Source organism: Amblyomma americanum, chromosome 10, assembly GCF_052857255.1.
Source record: "Amblyomma americanum isolate KBUSLIRL-KWMA chromosome 10, ASM5285725v1, whole genome shotgun sequence".
NCBI classification, from domain to species: Eukaryota; Metazoa; Arthropoda; class Arachnida; order Ixodida; family Ixodidae; genus Amblyomma; species Amblyomma americanum.
In genome coordinates, this window is record NC_135506.1 from 26,970,951 (window position 1) to 26,995,479 (window position 24,529).

At 49.0% G+C, this 24,529-nt stretch overlaps 2 protein-coding genes and 1 pseudogene across 3 annotated transcripts; 1 reads left to right on the top strand and 2 right to left on the bottom strand.

Annotated features, from left to right (window-relative positions):
- Positions 1-5,499: 5,499 nt before the first annotated feature.
- On the top strand, positions 5,500-8,018 carry LOC144106761 (uncharacterized). Of its 2 annotated transcripts, none has more exons than XM_077639607.1 (2): positions 5,500-6,688; positions 7,164-8,018. In XM_077639607.1, exons 1-2 carry the CDS (start codon positions 5,706-5,708, stop codon positions 7,825-7,827), a joined length of 1,647 nt encoding a protein of 548 aa, XP_077495733.1. In that variant the 5' UTR covers positions 5,500-5,705; the 3' UTR covers positions 7,828-8,018. The 2 variants fall into 2 exon arrangements, with proteins under 2 accessions (XP_077495733.1, XP_077495734.1); XM_077639608.1 differs by having other exon boundaries at positions 7,269-8,018.
- A 381-nt stretch (positions 8,019-8,399) lies between these two features.
- On the bottom strand, positions 8,400-23,801 carry LOC144106762 (alpha-1,6-mannosyl-glycoprotein 2-beta-N-acetylglucosaminyltransferase-like). The gene is made up of 10 exons (XM_077639609.1): positions 23,596-23,801; positions 22,767-22,856; positions 18,597-18,803; positions 17,031-17,128; positions 16,309-16,408; positions 15,488-15,618; positions 14,158-14,239; positions 12,216-12,305; positions 9,982-10,106; positions 8,400-9,112 (listed from the first exon to the last, which is right to left on the bottom strand). Exons 1-10 carry the CDS (start codon positions 23,737-23,739, stop codon positions 8,905-8,907), a joined length of 1,275 nt encoding a protein of 424 aa, XP_077495735.1. The 5' UTR covers positions 23,740-23,801; the 3' UTR covers positions 8,400-8,904.
- Positions 23,802-24,148: 347 nt separating this feature from the next.
- Positions 24,149-24,310, bottom strand: LOC144108952 (U2 spliceosomal RNA; annotated as a pseudogene).
- Positions 24,311-24,529: the final 219 nt, after the last annotated feature.

Genomic DNA, 24,529 nt, shown 5'->3' on the forward strand with positions numbered 1-24,529 from the left:
TAGCTCTATTTCCGGAATTAATCTGAATTTAGCTCCTTTTGCGAATTCAAGCTTTAATCTACTGCAAGATGTTGACCAGTTCTGGTGAGGACAAATACCTCTACTAGTGATAAAGCTAATGTTAAACATATAGCACCATCTAGTGTTGTGTTAAAGGACAAACCAGGCCAACAAACCATGCCTCTAAAAATGGAATGAAGCAGTTGAAAAGAGGGAGGAAGAGATAATGGCTTGCTTCCTCTCTCTATGGGCAGTCCGGTGGGTGCTCTAAATGCCTCCCTGTCTTTCTTTTCATTCATTTTCCTATTCCCTCGTTCCATCATAGTGCACAGCCACTAACAACACAGTCCCACCTTTTTTTTCCCATCCTCTCTGGCTCATCTTTTTGCACTGGCTTCCCTGCTGTACCACAGCCTGTACCACAGAAATGGGAGAGGGTATCACCTAACATTTACAAGCCTACGCACTCTCCGGCTTTCATCGATAGATTTTTGTGCGATGTTATCGACCTTTCTACGGCATGAACGGGTCAGCTGCGCTGATTTTTAAGACACTGACAAGCAACGTTTATTTTGGATGCAACGAAACACAATCAACAAGATCTACGAAGGACAATGCACAGGAATGACGCAAATATGAGCGGGTAAAAACACTGAATACACCAAGGCAGTGCAGCGCAACAGAATGGTCGCCAAAGGTGTAATATTATTGCCGCGTCCAGGAAGCTTTGGCTTCGATAGAAGCATATTTGTTTGTTGCGTATTGCTCTTCTGTTGCTAATATACAAAGAGGGCGCTCGGTGTATTTCTAACAGTTTAATGTAGCACTGGTTTTCACCAAAAGCTTCGGTTTCGATTTTATCAAGGTATACTCGCAGGCTACTTGCATTCACAGCTCATCCGTCTCGTCGTCTGGTGTGAGCACGCGTGCCTTGAATTGTGGCGAAAAGTGGTGCTGTAGTAAATTAGCTTCTTCAGTTATGTCTCTCCTAATGCCCTGAGCATAGGTAACACCAACGAAAAATTTGCCAGAGATACTTCAGACTGCTTACATGTGGGAATGCGAAAGCATTACTATTCCTGGGTGACACCTATCCACACACACACACGTGCGTGCGTGCGTATGACACCACCAGCATCTATGACACCACCCGGCGTGCTGGAGGATGAACGTTTTCATCACAATTTTGATATGTAAATTGGCTTTTGAGGAAAGGGAATGGCCCAAGTTAATCAGTAGCTGTCTGACATCTTGGTGGACACCTCAACGCTGCTTTAAAGGGGCTGTGAAGGGGGCTCTGATAAAGTTTCGGCATGCCTGGGATATTGAAGCACGCCGGTTCACGAATAGTGTCCAGCAAGAATTTTTTTTAATGCGCTTTGTAGAAACTGAGTTATCTGTAGTTAAAATTTGAATTTCAGCGTCTTCGCGCCTTTCCCTCTCCTCTCGTCACTTTTTGCACGCTGGAAGGTAGGCGCTCCTTCGCCGACCTGGGAGCGGAGCTTCCCGACCCGCCGGAGCTAAGCGGCTTATTGGCCGCGGCCACGGCAGCTGCCTGACGTCTGAAACAATCTAAGCAATGGCCACCTCTCGCCTTGTCTACGCAGATGCGGGAGACGGAGGAGGGTGCGAGCGTGAAAAAGTCGCCGGGAAGGGCTCGCCAACTTTTGACGCGTGATCGTGGGTCGTCTGCTGCGTGTAGAAGAGTATTATTTGGCTCTGGTTTTCATGGCAACACAGTGCAGTGATTAAGTGAGTTAATGTGCTCTACTCGGAACGCGTTTCAGAGCCCCTTTAAGGCTAGGGGGTAAATAGTCTGGGAAGGCATACGATTGAAGGTGCTTATGTTGTTGGTTTGAATCCCTGTCGCAAGCTAGCCACCAACTTGACTAGCACGTATGTACGTACAAGTGCAATGAAAAATCATATGACGCCACCTGGACTTCTGTACAACAAACAGTTGCATCACAGTTTTAGTACGAATGTTGTTGGGAAAACTGGTGCCACATGGAGGGCTGTGTGTGTCGTACGACGGTTTTGTGTCATGATGTCGCCCTATTTTTTCCCACCCCTGGGATTCGAGTACGTACACACAGAGACGCCGCCGGCTTTTATGGTAATGCTTTCTCATTGACTCGTTTCTTACTGCGAAAAAAATGACCGATTTTGAGTGTTTTAAAATAAAAGTTGCTAAATGCGCTATTGTAATACATTGAACCGTAGCTTAGTGATTATACTTCCGAACGTAAAAAAAAGTTAGTTTTGTGTACAAAGCTTTTCGAAAATTTATTGGTTAAATATGCTGGTGATGATAGTGAATTTTTATGGCACAAGGGCATCTGTGGCCAAAGAGCGCCATGGCGCAAGGTATATTTCGTTTGCTCAAGGTGGAGTCAAGGACCCATTTCCCAAGCATTTCATCCGGAATAAGCCGAGCACCAGGCCAGAGGAGACTTGTACCCATTGTATTCCCAGTGGGTACCCGGCGGCACTGGCGATCGAACTCCTCACCTCCCGCATGCGAGGAAAATACTCAACCACGAGGCCACCGCTGCGGTGCTAGTAATATGCTAGTAGCACAAAAGGAATACCGGCAACACAATAGTAAGCCGCTGCACTGAGGTGCAGAAATCTATTAAAAAATTAGATACACAATACGTTGCACCTGTTCTTAGCTACCAATCTTCCGATTTTCAGCTACGTACATAATACACTGCACTTTACGTGGCCTTTCAAGTTAGGCAATATCACTGCTGTGCCACTAGAGAAAGCAGGCGCACGTGAGGACGTGAAGTAGAGGTAGGTGTAGGATATGTGCTGCACATTACATTTGTTCTGAGTTCTGTTCTTTTTTTTTATATACCAGAGCTTGCAGTTCCTATTTTTCCTTTTTTTCGGTTGGTAGTGAATGGGCCCTTCGTCTGAAAACGGGGCATGACCTTCCTTGATATAATCGTAATAAAAAATCTGGTGGTGCATTTGTTAAAATATATGTTGCAAAGGCCCTAAAACAACAAATAAAACCACTCATCATTTACAAATCAAGCGCGTTGCATAGAATACAACGTCAACGGCAAAAGGAAATGCGTGAGCACGCGCTGATGTCACAGGGCTCTGAGACTAATTCTCGCAATCGGAACTGAAATCTGACCATTCAGCATCGTTGCCTAACTTACTTGTGCTGCTCTGAAAAAAAAAGTGCCCGTATAGCTTTCCTATATAGTGTAGCTTTTCGCCTTCCAGGAGCGCGCGGCGCAACAGACGCCATGATCGCAGACCAGCGGACTTCATACGGTCAGATTCATTTTTCACCTTGCCTCGTCGCGGTAGAAAAAAAACCCCTGAAATCTAACATATGGCGCTATAGAAAGCAAACCAGATTGTGCAGCTTGTCCAGGGGCGCTGTCTTGAATTTTTGGCGGCAGGTTCAAAACATCAGTCATATATGACCGATGGGCTACTGAGGTCGCTGTCAGCCGTGGACTGATAGCCGCCCAGCACGGTTTGTCTGCATTTTGCCTCTTTTGACGAAATGTTTTGTGATCCAATGGCCTGTCGCGGGGCTAGGAAAGAGTTTAAAGCTGAGAATTTTGTGCTCCTTGTATGGACTAGCACTTGGTGTCATTTTAAACCGGCTAAAATATAGCAGCTTCACTGATCAAGGTGCTATGTGTGCACAAAATACATTTAAAAGCACTTAGAAACATTCAACCACTTTTAGCTCGTTTTGGGTTGTTTTAGCCATTCTAGCTATTCCACATTTCCTCTGTGGCATTTGGCAACACTGCTGTGTCGTTTGCATAAATGGTTACTTAAAGGAAAGGTGATTGAGATGACCTGATGAGTGTTTTATGCAGAAGCTTTTATAGGACTTAACGACTCATTGCTGCGCCCCACAAAAGAAATAGCTTGGTGCCAACGCTTAATTGCCTCGATGTATTAAATTTGAGGGACGCATCCGATTATTTTGTCTGGTCTGTGGGATTATTTTGTGGTTTTCATACCCAAAGCTCGCTTCGTATGCGGTTCTATCGCAGACATTGGCTCAGTAACAAGAGCCATGACTCTTCTTACGCGCTGCCAAATCCTCCTAACAAAATGCTTTTTGCGGTCATAGTGGGGCCCCAGGTGAAAATCCTTACTGATCCCAGCCGGTTTAGGAAACAGTTCCCAGTTGGATGCAGCTGGGACCAATTGGTTCCGGTAATTCTTGGCGTTCAGCTTCATGCAGCACGTGATGGCCGCTGTGGGAACTAGGTGCGCATGTCCAGATTTTCTGGACGTTCTCCTTTTGCACGCTTGAGGTCAGGTTCGCTTTGCACTCGGCCGCATCGATCTCGAGGACCTCGAGCGTCTCTTTTTATTCTGATCCTCTCGCCTCCTTCCCCTCGACCTTGATTTCATGACCTTATAGCAGTTTGTTTCCAGTCACAACCCCACCCACACCTCCTGGCCGCCTTTTGCTCCCTTCTAACAGTCCTCCCATTCGGGCGCCCGCTTGTCGTGTTTAGCCTCATTTGTTTTGATTAAAAAAAAGCTTATTAGTTTGCATGAACCTGACAGGAGCGGGTTAAGTCGGGCCTCGGACTGTGTAAGCTCACCCCAAGTTGACCACCTTGTATTTACATTTTCTTGATCTTGACGAGTCAAGACCTTGTTACCTCATGCTGCTTTAAATCAATTGTGCTGTTATGCAGATGCGACGCTCAGTAATACAGAATGAAGCTCCAGCACGAACAAACTTAGAGTGGCCGGACAAGCGCTTACTGACAACTTATCTTTTATTGAAGCAAACACGCACAACATACGTATAGGCGCACAATGGCGGTGCTAATACGTTTAAATGTCACTTGGTGCACATGGTGACGTTTACTTCCGATTAGAACGATCGGTTGTCTGTACGCTTGTCCGCGTCGCTCTCTTGCGTTTGTTCGCACTGGCGCTTCTTTCTGTAACGCGCACCAGCCGGCCCAGCAAAAAGTTCTACTTCAGCACTAGTTTACGCTGTTACCGGCGCAGCCCGTCTGAAATGCTTAGAAAGCAGCTGCTGATGAAAGCAGTGAAAATATACGGAAAAAGAAAGGAGAAAAAGAAGCGCGCCAGTTGGTTACCAGTCCCTCTCTTCTACTCAACTTTAATAGCCTGTAAAAAAAAATCTAGTCTATATCCCGCAACAAAACAAACATCCATTGTTTAAGATCTGTTTGTTACAAAGAACGGTCCCCGGGGTGTACTCAGCGCTGTGAAACTATAATGATGCGGTAGTTTGTTTTCATCTTATTTAAGTAACTAATAAGTCAAATTCTTCGATAAAATAAATACATGTTCTGTCTTCCACGGAGAGTGAAAATCGCGGATGGTTCCCAATAGACCACAGCTGCAGAGCTTTGCAGGAAGGTTTTCCGTTACGAGGACGGTCTGTCGTCGAAGGTCCTTCGTCATATTAAGACAATGCGGAGCGGAGACCTTTGCTCCTCGGTGTAGCATGAATCTCGAGGAGCGAAGAAAAGGACGAGGTGCAAGCGGAAGGCGGCGCTCGCGCCATGCGAGCCATGACGAGCTGCTAAACCTTGCCCCGACCTGCGGGGCGCATTAGGCCCTGCTTAAATTGCTGCTTCCTGGCCAAAATTCGCCGTCGACGCGCGGAGTCACCCGCCCAGAGTGTCGGAATCCTTCCGATAGCTGCCGACGGGCCAAACCAAGCCATGGCGTTCAGTCCTACGCGACGCGAAGAAATCTGCCGCCTGGCGCGGCAGATCAGCTCCCACTCTATGCAGCTCAAGGACATCGTGGACAACATCTACAAGAGAGAGCAGAGCCCCGCCGCCTCCAGTCCTCGCGCTGCTAGTCCTACAGGATTCACGGCGCAGCAGTCGGTGATGAGTGGTGGCGGTAAGCGCCGTAAGTCCGCGCCCGCCCCAGCTGCCCCCGAGATGGCCGTGAACGCCAAGGTGATGTCGGGAGGACCGAGTTCCAAGGGCGCGACGACGCAATACCTGACGGTCCAGGTACCCGTCTCGATGGCGTCGCAGTTCATGGCCACCCAGAAGCTGGACGCCGGGGAGGTCAGCGTGCGCCAGTCTGTCTCGGGGTCGCTGGGCTCGGACGAGGGTGCTCCCAAGGAGCCCACTACCACCCACATCTCGAGGCGGCCCAAGCCACCGCCGCCGCCCAAGCCGAAGTCGGCGACGCCCGAGCCGGAGCCCGAGCACCCGAGGCCCTACGACGACGACCCAATTTGGCAGGTGTGGGAAAACAACATGCTGCGGCTCATACAGCTCCTGAAGATGCTGCTGCAGGAGCTGCGCAACGTGTCCGACTACACGAAGATGGACGACCCCGCGCTGGCCGCGGCCGCCGTCGGCGCAGTGAACCCGGCCGACCTGATGGGCTCCGACGTATACGCGAACAAGATCGCGGCGAGCGCCATCATCGGCGGGATCCACAATCTGGACAACGTGGCCAACGCTCTGAGCAACCCGCCGCCTTTCCCAAAGATGTACGGCCCGCCACCCCCGCCGCCGAAAATGAAGAACCCGTCACTCGAGCGGCTTTCCTCTGATCCTCCCCGCGAGCGGATTGACTTGAGCGTCTACTTCCGGAAGCTGGCTACCCAGATGGACGCCCTGACGCAGTCGCTGAAGCCAAACCCGTACCCACCGCATGATGGAGCGCCTATGGCAAACAGGTACGTTATTTCGCAACCCGCGCCTTAGACTTATTCCTCTGTGCCCTGACCTGTAGGCGACACATTCTGGCTGCATAACATGACCAGATATAGATTGATAGAGGCTTCACCGTTGGTTGCAGAAATAATGAGGGGATGAATATGAACCTACTACAGTATAGTTTGTGCTTTGATCAAAAGACAAGTGGGCAAGCCAACTCACATCGGTTACCTGTTGGGCCCAAGTGAGCAGCCGCTTCTGGTCCACCTCATGTCTATTATCACGGCATAATATGAGTGACTACACGTAAGAGCGAGGCACTGAAAATTTTATGATAGGTTGTACGAAAAAAAAAGGGTAGCGAGATTTTCCGACACGGTGGAAAACGAGAGAGGCATCGATCAGGTCGGAGCAGTTAATATTGAAACAGAGCACGATAGGAGAAGCCGCGAGCTTATCTCTATTCTCCCTCGCGCTCCCCTCCTGCTTTCGTAGGCTGATCCCTCTCGAGGAAAATGTCGGCCGGCTCGCGCACAATCTCGCGGGCGTCTCGAGGGCCATCGCGAGACCCGTTGACCCACTCGATGCCCTGATGCCCAGGGCCGAGCACAGGGCGAGCCTGGCTGGACCACCCCAGCCGCAAGTGCAACTCCACGCCGAGGCTCAGGTGGACAGCGAGGGCAACCTCGTCTCCGCCGCGAACCGGGCCAACGTGAGCTTCCAGCTGGACAGGTCGCTGTCCTCGATGCCGCAGTCTTCGTCCATTCCCAGTTCGTCGATGAGCGGCAAGGCCATCCAGTCCGACACCACCGCGCCGCTGGTGGCGAGCGTGAACCGGCTGAGCCAGCACATGAACGAGGTGCACGACATGTTCCGCAAGGCCATGGGCGCCAAGCCGCTGCCCAAGAAGAAGACCGAGGGCTTGACCATCGCGGAGGAGGAAGACCTGCGCTACTGCATCAACAAGCTGACGGACAACATGGGCAAGATGTCGAAGGACCTCCGCAAGGCCATGGATGAGCACACCGTGGTGCCCCTCAGCACGCTTGTCGACGAGCTCGACGACGAGGAAGAGGACGAGGATGATGGTGGCGTGGGTCCCGGGTACTGTGGTTTCACTGTGGCCCGAAATCAACGGGGGCGATCCCGAAAAAAATGAGACAGCAGTGTAATAATGTGTTTCGCTGACAACGCTTACCTGCAACTTTAAAAATCGCCAGATTGGAGCGTGTAACCGGTGAGAAATGGGTCGCGGTCTTAAGTTCGAGGCAAAGGATGTCGCAAGGACTTCATAGATGCTAAGTGGGCAGCATTGAGTGATGTTTAATAAAGTTTTTTTCAGTGCCGCTAGCTCTGTCAAGATTGCTACGCTACTTAACTGCTATGCTCCGTGCAACCGACATTACTGAGAGCTTGGAGGGTACGAGACTGCCAGAATGTGCACAGGGACGCCGCTGCCAGGCAGCAACGGATTGCCTCGAGTTTTCTTGTTAGTGGCACGAAAGGAAGCTGCCGTAGGTGCATGTGTGTCGGTGCACTTTACTACGCATAAGGCGCGCTATTCCGCATTAAACACCTGTGTCCAGTCATGGAGATAGCGCGGGAGCTCTGTGGACTTGAAGTCTGCAGATGGTATGGGTGTCCTGTACCGAAGGTAGCGAGATCTCTGAACGCAGCTGCACTTTCACCGAAACCACAGGTGGACAAAATACCTTGCTTCGGGACACGCAAGAACGCATTGTGGCGTGAATATTTATTACTTCGGAGCACAACTTTAGACAAAACATCGCTCAAGCAAAATATGACCCGGCACTGCTTACTGAACGTGAAATCTTTCGTAGTTCCGTGACATACAAACAGCAAAGGGGCCACACGTTTTAATCTTACTGCAAGAGGAGTGCCAGGGGACGGAGGGGAATATATCTACCCAACGGGCTACCTTAACGCTCGACACACTATCATTAACACTTTTTGTGAAAAGTACAACCAAAGGAAGAATCTGGTTGCTACTGCCGTCTTAAGGCAATGGTAACCAGAGTTACGAACACATCTTTGTTTAACACAATCTGATAACGAAAGTTTTCGACAAAACCTCAGTGACTATGAGAACGACGCGTGGGCATTCCTGCTGACTTGTCAGATTCTTTGTTCAAATGTTCTAAAACAAAGTGAAAACTTGGGTGGTCACAAAATGGTGGCTCCACGTTCACACGCACATCCTCTGTGCGCAGACGGGCTAGGTGCCCCAGAGCGTCATCTTGACGCAGAGCCGGTGGTCGCGCACATCGGCCCATCCTCCGCTGACCTTGGGCAAGTTAATGACGCGCGCTTTGATCGCTCGCAGTGCGCTGATCTTCTCGGAACCGAAGCCGTCCGGCGGGATCACCTGTCGAGCCTTGCGCAGCATCGTTTCCCGGCACTCTTTGCGACGCCGGTGTACGCCGCTGTGAAAGAAAAGGGCGCCAGGGTTCGTGACAGCTTCATGAAAATTTACTACTACAGTTTACTGAACGAAATAAGCAGCCTTGTTAAATAAGACGGGCACTCTCCAAAAATTCAGGATGCACGCCGGAAAACCACACGCCTGGAAAACAGCTACGCAGTACAGAAATCATGCTCCCTTGTAGTGGTTTGGTATAAGATGAAACATTTTTGACGAAGATGCTCAAAAGAACGGATAGCTGGGCATGTTATTTTTGATCCATTTCAAAAACAAAGTGAAATAACCAAGACGAAACAGAGACACCACAGGCGCTGACATTCAGCCCTTAAATTTCATTTTCAGAATTGTAAGACATGAAATAATGATGGGGCACTGCTGTTTTACGCTCTTAGTAGTCGCACAAAACAAAAGGTACAGAGTAGGTCAGAAGTTCCCAGCCCGCAAGGTCTGCTATATCATCAAAGGAAAAGATTAAATGGATATGGGCGGAGGTTGCGGAGTCAACGGCGCGCTCTCGGGACCTTCAACAGAAGTTAAAAAAATGGCCTGTTTGTGCACATCCGTAGCCTAACAGCTGCGAGTTTAAACGGCACGAGTTGAAGGTACAACGTCGTCCACCATGTGAACCAATTTGTCTCGAGTAATGTAGTTTGCAGCTTGTCTTCGTCGATTCGTCTTCAAATGTATTGTATCAAATAGACAAGCAAGCAATATAAAAGATGCAGCAGAACTAGACCATCTATCTTAAGTATGATATTGCAAAGATAGTCATGATTCGCTTTTCAAACTGTGCGATCCCTAAACAAGCAGAGTGGAAATATGGAGGTGTACCGCTCAAGAATACGTCTCGAATGAAGATGCGGCACTCACCACTCTCCGATGTGATAGATCCTGCTGATGCGCATGCTGACGGTGAGGCTGTTGGCAGGAAAGCACTTTTTGGCCACGGCTGTCAGCGTCAGGTCCCAGTTGTAGTCGTCATGTATGCAGAACTCCTGCGAACGTGCAGGGAATGTTGCACACCTGTTGATGTGTTTGTACCAGTAGGATGTTTTCAGAAAAGAAAAAAAAACAGATATTTTGCACCCTAGTTTGGGCCGTGGACACTGCCTCCTTGAGTTGCATAAAGGTCTCCATCCACAGCCCAAGTGGTGTATGCATCCTTGAATGTCATACTTGACAACACAAAGCGAATTCCCAAGGCCGCCCACTGCTCCCCTTAGAATAATTTCAACAGAGAGTCGATAATTTTGCAATGTCTGCCTAGATAGCATTCTCATCGGCCGGTGCGTGAACGTGAAAGCTTTTTGTTGTTACAACGGCGGGGCCATTCGCCCTACGTTAAGTACTCGCTGCCTTAAGAGGTTCGGGACTACCACCCAGCGTTCTCACGTGAACGCTGCTCCGAGAGCAAAACTTTGACTCGCTGACGCAAGTCGTTGATGCCACAATGAAGAACTATTTTAGGGAGAAAGAGTTTTAGCTGTCTCAGTAATATTATGGTTCTCAAGGCTGGACATATCACCCTCGTGTACCTCTAGCTCTACCGCCTCCTGTCTCCCTCAGCCTGCTCCGACTGCCCTGAACCTCACGCAAACCATGAACAATAGACGTTTTTGGCATACCGGAGACGTATACCGGTTTACTGGACCCCTCTCGCGCATGCGCAGAAGCATTGTAGGGGTGAGGGAGAGCCACTGCGCATGCGCAGCCGGCGCCCGGTAAACCGGTATACGTCTCCGGTAGTACGTCTCCGGTATACTAAAAACGTTTAATAGACGTTTTTAGTATGCCGGAGACGTACTACCGGAGACGTATAGACGTTTTTAGTATACCGGAGACGTACTACCGGAGACGAGTACCGGTTTACCGGACCCCTCTCGCGCATGCGCAGAGGCATTGTTGGGGTGAGAGGGAGCCACTGCGCATGCGCAGCCGGCGTCCGGTAAACCGGTATACGTCTCCGGTGTACTAAAAAACGTTTAATAGACTTTTTTAGCATACCGGAGACGTACTACCGGAGACGGCTGCGCATGCGCAGTGGCTCCCCCTCACCCCAACAATGCCTCTGCTCATGCGCAGCCGGCGTCCGGTAAACCGGTATACGTCTCCGGTAGTACGTCTCCGGTATGCTAAAAAACGTTTAATAGACGTTTTTAGCATACCGGAGACGTACTACTGGAGACGGCTGCGCATGCGCAGTGGCTCCCCCTCACCCCAACAATGCCTCTGCTCATGCGCAGCCGGCGTCCGGTAAACCGGTATACGTCTCCGGTAGTACGTCACCGGCATGCTAAAAACGTCTATTGTCTACACACATGACCGGTCGTCTCCAGTCTAATCTCACTTCCCCTCGCCGCCTTCTTCCTCACGGAGTGTCTGGCTTAACAGGCCCGGCTCCTCTTCGGTGACTAACACAAGTTTGCTGAATAATATCTCTTCTCTCTCTCAGGTGCCAAATTTATTAAACTCTCACCAGGGAATCCCAAAGCAATGATTGGAAATAACGCTCGAAGCCGCTTGAAAAGGTCGGTTTATACCAAGCTAACTTACCAGTTCTAGCGGATAGAACATCAATTGAACAGTTTCTCACAGACTGCTTGTTTGTCATAACACAACATGGTTTTTCATATGATTAGCAGTCTGTCGTTCTTTTCATGTGATGAGAGGTATCTCTCTCTTTCGGAATAGTCTTTTAAATTTTAGCAGGAAGTTCGTCTGGGTTGAAATAGTATAAGCGCTGCTGTGCGTGCGAAAATGCAGGACGGTATTTTCTAGGCCAGTGTCTAACACTTTTCTGCCTGCTGGTTCTTGGTTTCTATGCAATAAACCATAAATAAATTGCAGATGTTACAGTGCGGCAACCACTCAATATATGGTCCATATATAACCGGTGAGAAGATCGTTGTGCACTATAGTGACTATCACCATGGTGACTATCATCATGCTTCGTTTCTTGACACACTTTTCATCTCAGGAGTAAGGAGCCCGTTGTGTAACATGATTATGAGTAAGAAAAGGGCTTAATAAGATCGAGAAAACTTGTTCTAAAATCGGGAGAACAATTGTTTAACGCCAACGACTGATTAAAGGTGAACACTGACGCTGAAGCATCCCCGTATGGCCGTCCAGACGTCCCGGGTCATGATGATACCCATGTTGTTCGTGCTCTTGATCCAGGGGCGAACTTCCACCTGGGCACAAGCAAGTAACAAACTTTTGTTGTTTTGCTTAGGAGAATGCTTATTACGACATCACGTGATTTAATCGAGGTTGTGCTTCGTTATCTACATATATTGTCACTCATTAAACTACTCGCTCCTTTCCATGAGTCCTGAGAGTTTTTATAATCGAGCGCATTTGTAGTGCCGTACGCAAAGTACATGAAGGAGAGGAGATGAGTGCGAATATTAAACATAACATCGAATGTTCTTGAAGCCCACCGCAGCGGTGACCTATAGTTGTCTGAGCATCCGCCTCGTGTGTAGAAGGTACGTGGTCCTATCCCCGGCACTGCCGGGCACCAATCGGTTTTGCAGTGGGCACAAGCTTTCTCGTGGTTTGATGTTTGATTTCCCTGTAGTGGAACGCTTGCAAAACTGGGCCGACGATCTATTGCTGACCAAAGAATATGTTAGCCATAGCGCGTTTTGGCACAGTTGACCTTGTGCCAGTACAACCAAACCATCATCACCATGTTCTGGAAGGTCGGTCACGGTTCACATGCAGGTCTTTGTCCAGGGCTAGCATGATCCACCGACTCTGTTGCAATTATTTTTCATTTTGAAAACAGTGATAACGATTGCGCGCAATTTCGTCCACGGAAAAATAGCGTCTCCCTTGCATGTAGCGACCGAGAAATCTTGCGTTCTCCGCTGATGCATACTGGCTTGCGCCTGTACTGGCTGGCTAACGTGTTTTGGACGGAAGCAAGCTGCGCTTCTGTCTGAATGTATTGACATGCTACTGTTACATGAGGTTGCAGTTATGTGCGCGAATGCCCAACTCGGCTACTGCAGGAATGCATGCGCCTTTGCTCTCCTCACAACCTCCACGTCCCTCTCGATGCATTAAGCGCCACCGATCTCGAGCTCACCAAAAGGCGCCCGTGTGCCGTGCGATGTCAGGGCACGATAAAGATCCCCAGGTGGTCCAAATTTGTCCGGAGGTCTCCACTACACTTCTTTTTCTTCTTTGACTACATTTATCCGCTTCTCACGGCGCGGTTGAGGTGTCCACCGAGAAGTGAGACAGTTACTCCGCATCTCCTTTTATCAATAGCCACAATTATAGGATAGGCGGAGGATTTCATGTAACGTGTATCTAACCTTTCCTCCGTTCGAATCCGGGGGCTTCCATAGAAAGCCAGATAGGCTTAGAGCGACAACGGCTGGCTTCATTGCGTATAGTGTAACCTGATGTCGTCAGTGAAATATTGTGTAGCTCGGGTCAACACGGCGGAAGTCCTCGAGAATGTGACCACTGGGGTCATACTAGCCAGATGATCTTTGGACAAGGCGCTCCTATGGGGTGAACCTTGAGGGGGGGTGCACACTGTTCTCTCACTTTACAGTAGGGGAGTAATGGGATGACAAGAAATATAAAATGAAAACAGGGCATGAACGTCAGGTTACGTAAATCGCTTTAACTGTGCGCTGTACTACTTTTTACAGTGCTCTAGCCTTAGAACTCCAATTGTCGCGAAGTGTCCGGCATTGGCGTTGGCGTGTGAAGTGTCGAAAGACTTTTCCACTTTCAGGAAGAGGGTGAGTGGGAGAGTGAAGAGGGGGTGAGTGGCGAGAGGGACACCGCGCCCACCAATCAGGGTCGAGAAGCGAGGTGAATGGAGAGGGCGTACGGCGTGTCACACGGTGACTGATGGTCTGGATCGCGCCACCCGCTCGCGCGGTCTGAACACGTGAGCAGCAGCGGCTGCTCTGTACAGGGGGGACACTAATGGTAACGCACTCTGGCGCATAGATCGCATTGATCGTTACGTGATTTTTTTTTTCCTGCGAACAAGGTTCGAAAAGAAGAGGGACTCACGGCGTCGTTGAGAAGCGCATTGAGGGAGTAATCGTTCTTGACGTTCCCCACCATGCAGAGGCACAAACTGGTACCGCAGAATCTGTAGGTATAAGGAGTGAAAACCAGATCCATGGGGGTCAGCTTCAAACCGGCCCCTCGCAGAAACTACTGCTAGCCTCCTATGTACTGACTACTAAAGAAAGCATGTTCAGCGTGCACTGACTGCACTGCAAACGAGACCTGGATTAAAGAGCAAACACTAACACTTTTATACTCATTATGATACTACATAGCCGTTTTGAAAAATGTGCGATCTACTTCATGAATGACAGAACTGTTTCCTACCGTGCTGGCGCAGGAACCTTTGGAACTGGCGCTGTTTCAGTTACGATGATTTATATAACGGGGACAGGTTGGACGAAGCATATTTGTTTCTGCTAGCTCCGAGCGTCAGCACAGCTGCAGCACGCTGTCAACGAAGCCGAGAAACTATATAGAGCGCCCATAAACCATACATAACTTTGCCAACACTGCACATAAAATAGTGGTATTGTGGTTCTAAGTACGCCTGTTTACGATGTAGGCGTCAGGAAAATGAACAGGAGAAGGCGGTAAGCTAATGGAAACCAACCAAGTTTCTATGTAACCTTTGTCTACACATGAATGTGATCTTAAGCATTATCGCTGTGTAGGATTTCTCTACCTGAATCTTGTTAATAAGACGCATGGATGATACCAAAACTACTGAATCATAGACGGAGATAAAAAATCAAATCCAGAGAATGCAGTGCTCGAATACAAGGAAAATATATGGAAGCGCGGAAGTTGCGCGCAGTCGGCAGTCATGGCCGATACGCAACAAGGAACACAGCGCCAACGGCGGGTAAAATAGGCCGCTACGCCTCATTTTCCGGCGTCTCTAGCTGTTCGAAAACGACTTATGCAGTCGAAAAAACCGGTTGCCCACCACAAACCAATAGAAATACAAGTGTAACGTCGCGCTCACCCTCTGGTACGTTCACATATCGGCATTCGGCATTAGAAACGAGCGAAATCCACCGCGGCAGTGGAAAATGAGGTAGAATGCCTGACAGGTACAGAACCGGCTGGCGGCGAGCAACCGGTTTTTCCGGTTGCAGAAAAACCGGTTGCTCGCCCCTAGCGAGTAGGAGCGCAAGAAGGAGGTCGCGGTTGCCCTCTCGCCTCCTGGCCGTCACATTCGTATAACTCCGTTGCTACGGCGGAACATGAAGTATGAACGCCGCAGCGTTTAGAAGGGGCGAAGCTAATTTTGCCCGCTGTTGACGTCGTACGTCGAAGTATGAACATCGTCAAAGCGGCTACTCACTTGGGCTTGCTGGCGAGGAGTAGCATAACGGCCGAGAGGTAGTCAGGGGCCACATAGTAGTCCTCCTCGAGCAGCAAGATGGGGCCGTCGTGGTAGCGGGTGGCGTTCAGCTTCTCCATCACGACGTTCAGCTGGGTGCACGCGGCGCGAGAACTTGGTCCGATTCCTTTAATTTGTCTGCTTACGCACGATGAGCAGACTTGGAGCGGAATGGTAATTTTTTTTATGTGGCATGAAATAGAAAATTCTACAGACAGATACGTAGTAACAAACTATTTTGTGCTATGAGGGTGTCCTTGGAATTGCTGTACTTCAAGTGGAAGTTGTGGGCATCCTGCATTGGAAGCGAGAGTTATAATAGCTGGAGATTTTTTGCTTTTCTTTTTCTAGCAGCAGACGGGCTCGCAGAACCGGGGAAGCATTGTAATACAAACAAACAAAATGCGGCATGACCGCTTACTGTTCCTACGCCTGGAAGGCGACTCTTAATGCTGCCTTGGTACATTAGCAAAGGAGATAACTTAGAAGGAGCTCAGTGAAGAAGCAAGAGGAGGTAAATCTACTGAACAATGTAGTCTTTGTCAGACACCCTCAGCTGAAAATCTAGGTACCGAAAGGTTTAGACTTTGCGTGACGCGTTAGATTCCCACTGGTTTTCGCAAGTTTCCAAGGGTGCCCTCAGTTGTATCGCTGGAGTGGAGTCGTGCGCACTGAGTGGCTCGATAGCGCGGTACTTCTACTACACATTCAAAACAATGTGTGCGTCGCTTTCTTGAAGAGGGCGCTGCGCTATGACCCTTCAATAATTGAAGGTTGCTCACCTTCCACCACCAGTGATGCTTGATCTGGGTGAACTTGCTCTCCCTGTAGTGGCCATATTGGTCGGGAAAATCAGCGTTGTTACATCCGATTTTACGAGCCCTGCGGAGGAGAAGGCAGAGCGGGGATATTTGTACCTTTGTCTTAATACAGCAAAACGCACGAACTACCACGATTTCCACCACGCTTGCCAATGTACAGGAAAGAGCAATTTAAAGGCAACACTTTGGTGGCGCTTTATTTGGTTTCTTCTACCTCCGCATTAAATGTGAAAACGTGTACCACCAACGCTACCAAGTACCGTGAGTCTCCAATCAGCATGCGCAGATAGCGTTCAGGCGCCACATGTCAGCACCTGGCGCCATCTGTACGTGCGCGCTGGCACTAGCGCTTGCGCTCTCGGCGCGGTACGAGGTAAATGGTGGTGGTACGGTACACGCTATGATAATTGTCTAATGCACTAAGGATATCACGCATACTGAGGGAAGCTGCTTGAGGAAGCGGAAAAAATTACGTGTGCTTACTCACTCATATACTTAGAGAGGTGTCGTTGAATGCAAGGTAGTGATGTGTTCTCTTTGAATTTTCGTTAACTTATACGTTCTCAGTCAAGCCTGGATCGCATGTGATCCACACGAGATCAAAGTCCTAGTTGCCTTAATGGTCATCACGTGCTCCAATGGCGAACCTCGAATGGTGCAGCGACGTTACTGCGGAATCTTACTGTTCGTAGTGGATATTCCTCGGACAGTCGTTCGGGTCAACGCCAGGAAACTCGTGGGGGTATAGTTGAGTGGAATAGGTGAAGAATATCTGCATCACCTGCAATGCACAGAGTAAATACGGTTGTTGCATCACGGCGTATACAGTGATGCATCGCGATTTGCACGCGGAATATAGGGTGCGAAAATTAACCGGCAGTGTAATATTTACTCCTGCACATAGGGAATGTACTACGTCAAGACACCTGTGATGGACGCCTACACCCTCAACACAGAAGTGCTGAGGCTTTCTCTGCGTTAGCTGAATTATCGCTTGAACACGTGCTGTGCCGTAGACAAGTCAGATAAAAACGACATATTGAACGGGGACGAAAAAAAAATCAAGACGTTGTGCTGTCATCCCCCGGTGCGAATAAAGAAGAGCGATAGCGCCGTTTACGCCATACACTTACTTCCAAGTAGAAATATTCTTGTGAGCTTTTTGCACACTCCTTTTTTTTCATATCTTGAAGCGGAAAATGTTGAGCAACTGCTGTACCGTTTAGTCAACAATATTCTTTCATAATGAAAATCTGCCATTGCAAGGCACACACCCAGGCTGACCGTGCTAGTACAACCCCTCAGGAGCACACGCCGACAACTCTTGCCAGGTTCGGGGAGGTCAGTCATTGTCATCATCATCATCAGCTGCTGCTGTTGATGGTACCAGCTGTGGCCAGCTGTGCCTGTGCCAGCTGCGGTCACCTTGACAGCCCCTTAATTTACGGTTTCGAGTCAACGACCAGAGCTATTTGACCAGAGCAGTCGCGAGGCTCGCCCTGTGGGTTCATGTATCAAACCAGCCACTCCGACCAGGCTGAGAACTGATGGTTGACGGATGGTCACCCCCTAGCGGCTTTCCGATGAAACGCCCAAAATGTTCAAAAGATAGATGTGGTGGAGGAAGAAAAGTTGTAAGGCGCCTCACAGGTGGCGCTACAATCTGCTAGCCCCCAGAAACTGTAGTAAAGCAAGTTGGGTGAGTTCGAACTGGCTCATGATTGGAAAAACGCTACTGCACTACAACATAGACAAGGACTACCCACGTATGTGCGCATATCCTTTGTTCCTTACGTGGTTAGTTCTTGTCTGTGTTGTAGCGCAGTAACGTTCTTTCAATCATGCTCCTGGAACTGGCCGAATCTTGTAGCCGAATTTCGATTCGGCGGCTGCGTTTTTATGGAGGAAAAACGCTAAGGCGCCCGTGTGCTGTGCGATGTCAGTGCACGTTAAAGATCCCCAGGTGGTCGAAATTATTCCGGAGCCCTCCACTACGGCACCTCTCTCTTCCTTTCTTCTTTCACTCCCTCCTTTATCCCTTCCCTTACGGCGCGGTTCAGGTGTCCAGTGATATATGAGACAGATACTGCGCCATTTCCTTTCCCCAAAAGCAAATTATTATTATTATTATTATTATTATTATTATTATTATTATTATTATTATTATTATTATTATTATCCTAACTGGTGTTATTCAGCGATGGTCACGACCGCTGAATAGGAAGGCTGCGCAGGTGGCGCACATCTACCTTGCAGAACTTGACGACCCTGGGCAGGTGGAGGAGGTGCACGTCGTAATAGTCGTGGCTGAACACGAGCAGAGCACGCTCTATGCCGCGCACCTGGGACAAGCTGTCGAGCAGGTAGCGCAGATACTGCCACCTGTCGTGCACTTGCACCACTATCACCGGGTCCGAGGGACCAAGGGCGCCGAACTTGTCCTCGTGGTGAACCTCCTACATGGTGCGGCCAATTTCATTCATCGATTAGTCTTCCTGTTCAAATTTGTAGAAACCCGAAGTTACTGAAAATTAAGTACAAACCCTCTGCTTGAACTCCTACTCAACTGAGCTGTCGGTAGCAAAGCTTTCGTAAAAATTAAACAGCCAACAGGTATTGCTTCTAACCCATTCTCTGTGGCTTACGTGTCAGTAGTAGTACCAACTTGAGAGGAAATCTCGCCATCACCCCTTTGAAAGTTGATACTTCCATTGATGATAAAAGAGTCCTACTACAGGATTTAGAAGCAAACCAACTGGGTTGACTTTCTTTTACAAAGACTGTACCTTTCTCAACCGGTATAGACGGATTCCACTAATGTCACAGTGGCCGCCATGTTAAAGCCCACATGCATGACAAGAAACTGCACACCTATCTCTAGTATCCGTTAATTGCGATGTGAACAGCGGAAGCTATGCGTGGACCACAAGCATGGCACCCGTGACGTCATGACCGACTAAATGATGTATCGAATGATGATAGGGTGATTGCACAATCCACCCACATGTCAATCAATCAATCAATCAATCAATCACTATATCAATCAATAAATCAATCGATCGATCGATCGATCAAACGGTCGATGCCTGTTGAACTAGGTAGGTAAAAGTTCACCTCGGTCAATACGCCAGTCAGTGCATCTACCCGTGTCAAAGACTTTCGACTTCTACAAATCATCATCATCATCAGCCTGAATGCACTCACTGCAGGGCAAAGGCCTCTCCCATGTCTCTCCAATTAACCTTGTCCTTTGCCAGCTGCGCCCACCGTATGCCTGCAAACTTTTTAATCTCATCCACCCACCTAACCTTCTGCCGCCCCCTGATACTCTTTCTTCTCTTAGAATCCACTCCGTTACCCTTAAGGACCAGCGGTTATCTTGCCTTCGCATCACATGCCCTGCCGAAGCCCATTTGTTCCTCTTGATTTCTACTAGGATGTCATTACCCGCGTTTCTTCCCTCACCCACTCTGCCCGCTTCCGGTCGCTTAACATTACACCTATCATTTTTCTTTCCATGGCTCGCTGCATTGTCCTTAACTTAAGCTTAATCCTTTTCGTTAGTCTCATGTTTCTGCCCCGTAGGTGAGTACCGGTAAGATACAGCAGTTGTACACTTTTCTCTTGAGGGATATTGGTAACCTGCTATTCATGCTCTGGCAGAACCTGCCATATGCGCTCCACCCCATTTTTATCCTTCTAGTTATTTCCCTCTCATGATCCGGATCAGCTGTCACTACCTGCCCTAAGTATACGAATTCCTTTACCACTTCCAGCACCTCATTGCCAATTGTGAACTGCTGTTCTCTTGCTAGACTGTTGAACATCACTTTGGTTTTTTGCATGTTAATTTTTAGTCCCACCGTACTGCTCTGTCTGTCTAACTCATTGATCATGATTTGTAGTTCATCTCCTGAATGACTCAGCAAGGCAATGTAATCAGCGAATCGCAGATTATTTAGGTATTCTTTATTAACTCTTATCCCCAGCTGTTCCCAATTCAGGCCTCGGAATACCTCCTGTAAACAGGCGGTGAATAGCATTGGCGAGATAGTGTCTCCTTGCCTGACGCCCGTGCATATTGGAATTTTATTGCTGACTTTCTGGTGGACTATGATAGCTGTACAGTTCCTATATATATCTTCCAGTATTTTGACATAAGGCTCATCTACACCCTGATTCCGCAATGCCTGTATGACTGCTGGGGTTTCCACTGAGTCAAATGCTTTCTCATAATCAATGAACGCTATATATAGGGGCTGGTTATATTCTGCGCATTTCTCTACCACCTGATTGATAGTGTGAATATGATCTATTGTGGAATATCCTTTACGAAAGCCTGCCTGATCATTTAGTTGAATAAAGTCTAAGCTTGCCCTGACTCTATTAGCAATTACCTTAATAAATACCTTGTAGGCAACGGACAGTAAACTGACCGGTCTAATTTTTCAAGCACTTGGCGTCTCGTTACTTATGAATTAAGATAATGTTTGCGTTCTTCCAAGCTTCTGATACCGTCGCGGTTATAAGCCATTGCGCATTCAGGGTGGCTAATTTTTCTAGCACGATCTCCCCTCCGTACTTCAAGGGATCTGCTGTTGCCTGATCTTCACCAGCTACTTTTCCCCTTTGCATTGCTCCTAAGAGTTTCTTTACTTTCTCGTTACTCGCGGGATGACAAATGGCGGTGCGCTACTGTCCCTCCCATTAACGTTCTGATTACGTTAGGTACTGTGTAGATTTGTGTAGAATTCTTCGTCTACTTTAACTATCTTATCCAAATTGCTAATGAAATTGCCCTCCTTGTGTCTTAACGCGTGCACATCTGGTTTTTACCTATGCCTAGTTTCGTGTTCGCGGCTTTTAGGCTACCTCCGTTCTTTTGAGCATACTTGATTCTCTCCATATTAAACTTCCTTATGGTGGCTACCTTGCGCTTATTTATTACCTTCGATAGCTCTGCTAGTTCTATTTTGTCTGTAGGGTTAGACGCCATCATACTTTGACGCTCCTTAATCAGATATTTTGTCTCCAAAGATAGCTTGCCGGTATCCTGTCAAACCGTCCGACCGCCTACGCCTACTGCGCACTTGGTAAAAATGCGTACCACCGGTAAAAATGGGTACCAGCGTCCCCGGCCCGGCGACCGGCCTCCTCAGGGGATTACGCTTGGAAGAAGCTCCACAAACCCCGCTGCGCCCTCCGGGACAAAGCCAGTTTCAAACACAGTCAGCCTACAAAGGTGGTTCATGAGTAAGTTCAGAGGTCGCAACGAGCGTTGCGAGTTAGGTGAAGCTTAAATGAGTCCGCTCTGCGAGAGTTAAAAAAGGGGCCACAAATGGGCTTCTACCGCACGATGCGGATTTAAGGTTGTTGACGGCGGAACTTGCTGATCCGTCAGAGCAACTGTAGTCAAGACCTTTCTCCCAAGCACCTCACCCTAGAAGAGCCGAGCACCAGGCCGGGGGAAATCTTGTGCCCATAAAAAACCGGTGGGTACCCGGCGGCACTGGGGATCGAACCCAGCACCTCCCGAATGCGAGGCGGATGCTCTGCCATAAGGCCACGCTTCGGTGCATATCGTTCATTGTATGAACATTAAGATCGTCTTCCTCAGTTAAGGCTGAATATCGGTTCTGCAGCGATATCCTGAATTCCTCTATTTTCCCTGTTACCGCTGACTCGTTAATGGACTTCCTCTTCACTAGCTTCTTCCGTTCCCTCTTCAAGTCTAAGCTAATTCGAGACCTTACCATTCTGTGGTCGCTACAACGCACCTTTCCGAGGACGGCCACATCCTGAATGATGCCAGGTTTAGCGCATAGTATGAAGTCGATTTCATTTTTAGTCTCACCACTGGGGCTCTTCCAGGTCCACTTCCTGTTCTATCGTTTGCGGAAGAAGGTATTCATGATCCGTAAATCATTTCTATCTGCGAACAAATAACTCACCCCTGCTATTCCTAGAACCTATCCCATAGTCGCCTACCGCCTAGTCGCCGGCCTGCTTCTTGCCCACCTTCGCATTGAAGTCGCCCATCAGTACAGTGCACTGCGATTTTACTTCGTTCATTGCTGACTCCACGTCTTCGTAGAAGCTTTCAACGGTCTATATGTCATCATGAAATCACAATAAAATCATGATCAACAAACATAAACACGTTGACAAACTAATCTTCCTCGCTGAACAGCAATCTGTTTGTTAGTGTCTTTCTAATTAAAAAAAAAGTTCAAACATTTGGCGTGGGCACACTTGAGCTGGCGGTTTCTTTACTAACAGAGCTGGTTTCTCCAGTGTTAGTGTTTAGTTCGGCTCCTAGTTTTTAAGCTGTTAGCAATACTAGCACTGTCGCATCATACAAAAAATTAACGGAAAAAGACAGAACCCGCACTGCGCTGAGCAGCTCAAAGACACCTTGCCTGGTTCTTGTTGAGTGTGTACGCAAAGATCCGCAGGTCTTCGACGCTCATATTAATGGCTGGCTGCTCGGCCGTTGGTGGAGGCGGGACCTGGGCAGATACACAGGGAATCACTTTCACAACCTCGTCTTACCCGCCGCGGTGGCTTAGTGGTTAGCGCGTTCGGCTACTGATCCGGAGTTCCCGGGTTCGAAGCCGACCCGGCTGCGTTTTTATGGAGGCAAAACGCTAAGGCCCCTTGCGTGCTGTGCGATGTCAGTGCACGTTAAAGATCCCAAGTGGTCGAAATTATTCCGGAGCCCTCCACTACGGCAGCTCTCTCTTCCTTCTTTCACTCCATCCTTTATCCCTTCCCTTACGGCGCGGTTCAGGTGTCCACAGATATATATGTGAGACAATTACTACGCCATTTCCTTTCCTCAAAAATCAATTTTCAAACGCAAAAGGCGCACGTGCGCTGTGCGATGGCAGTGCACGTTAAAGGTCCCCAGGCGGTCGAAATTATTCCGGAGCCCTCCACAACGGCACATCTTCCTTTCTTTTCTAATTCCCCCCGTTACCCCCCCCCCCTTACGGCGTGGTTGAGGTGTCCACAGTGAAGCGAGCCAGTTACTGCGCCATTTCCTTTCTTCAAACAACCTTTAAATTTCAATTTCAGTGAGCGGCACGACCTCTCGAAAGCACTTCCATCGGCCGGCCTTGATAGTGGCCACCCTGAAGTCACTCGCAGGGCCTGCCCGCATTTCCATCATTCCTACGGCACTGCTACTACTGCTACGGCTATGAACGCTGGCTGCAGGTGAAGACATCCTTGTCGGTCCACCCTTACCTCTGCGCCCGGCGTGGGTTTACGGCGCGACCAGTAGTTGTCGGACGCATAGAGTAGGAGCAGCATGCAGCAGAGGGAGGTGATGACCAGGAAGGGACGCTGGCGTAGGGTCGCCCGCGGCAGCATCTTCCCAAACCACCACATCCCTTTTCTTGCCGAGGACAGCGCGCCTGTGCTTGCGAATGCGTGGTAGGCTGAGCGTGGGGTGTAGCTTGGAGCGTCCTTTGTAGACATCGTCGTCTTCTGACTCGGGCTCGTGGGGGAATATTAGGGATGATGATGATGATGTCTTCAGGCTGAATGGCACATACCCACGACGGAGGATTGGCCAGGGTGCATTACTAAAGTACTAGTGAGAACTGATTCATGACGCTCTTTGTCTCTCAATATTCAACCAGACACGCGCCCACTGGAGTTGGCTGTTGCCAGGAAGAAAGAAAAGGAAAGTGCACAGGCCTGCTCACTGGCTCCAGCCGAGCCACAATCGCTCCCACGTGCAGAAAGTAGGAGTGTTGAAAGATGGGATAGAAAGACAGGATAGTAAAGACGCGCTAAAGACAAGACCGATCCCGGAGGTAGTGCAATACCGGGCCAACCGATGGCGGGAGTGAAGGATCCTTCAAACTCTCCGCCACATTTCCAAAAATAAGCCCAATTGGACCCGTAACAGATACTCTACGGGGACCGGACATACGCGCGCGCCCACTGGAGGAATAGTCAGCAGTGCTTATCCCCCCCTTTTGGCTGCTTTTCTGATGCAGTGTATGCTTGCAAAACGTGACGAATGGCTGCGTGCGCTAAGTTGATCACACACAGGATATGGATTAGAAAAAAAAATTGTCAGGAAAGGAAAGGTCCAATAACAGTCTCACTTCAAGGCGGACATCTCATTCGCGCGGTGAGTGAAGGGAGGAAGGAGGGAGTGAAAGAAGAA

Excerpts from the sequence above, each read along its gene's own strand:
- LOC144106761 (XM_077639607.1), top strand. The coding sequence starts at position 5,706 with ATGGCGTTCAGTCCTACGCGACGCGAAGAAATCTGCCGCCTGGCGCGG. Across the intron at positions 6,689-7,163 it reads GGAGCGCCTATGGCAAACAG|GCTGATCCCTCTCGAGGAAA; the intron begins GTACGTTATTTC and ends CTGCTTTCGTAG.
- LOC144106762 (XM_077639609.1), bottom strand. The coding sequence starts at position 23,739 with ATGTGGTGGTTTGGGAAGATGCTGCCGCGGGCGACCCTACGCCAGCGT. Across the intron at positions 22,857-23,595 it reads AACCCACGCCGGGCGCAGAG|GTCCCGCCTCCACCAACGGC; the intron begins GTAAGGGTGGAC and ends GTATCTGCCCAG. Across the intron at positions 16,409-17,030 it reads AGGAATATCCACTACGAACA|GGCTCGTAAAATCGGATGTA; the intron begins GTAAGATTCCGC and ends TCTCCTCCGCAG.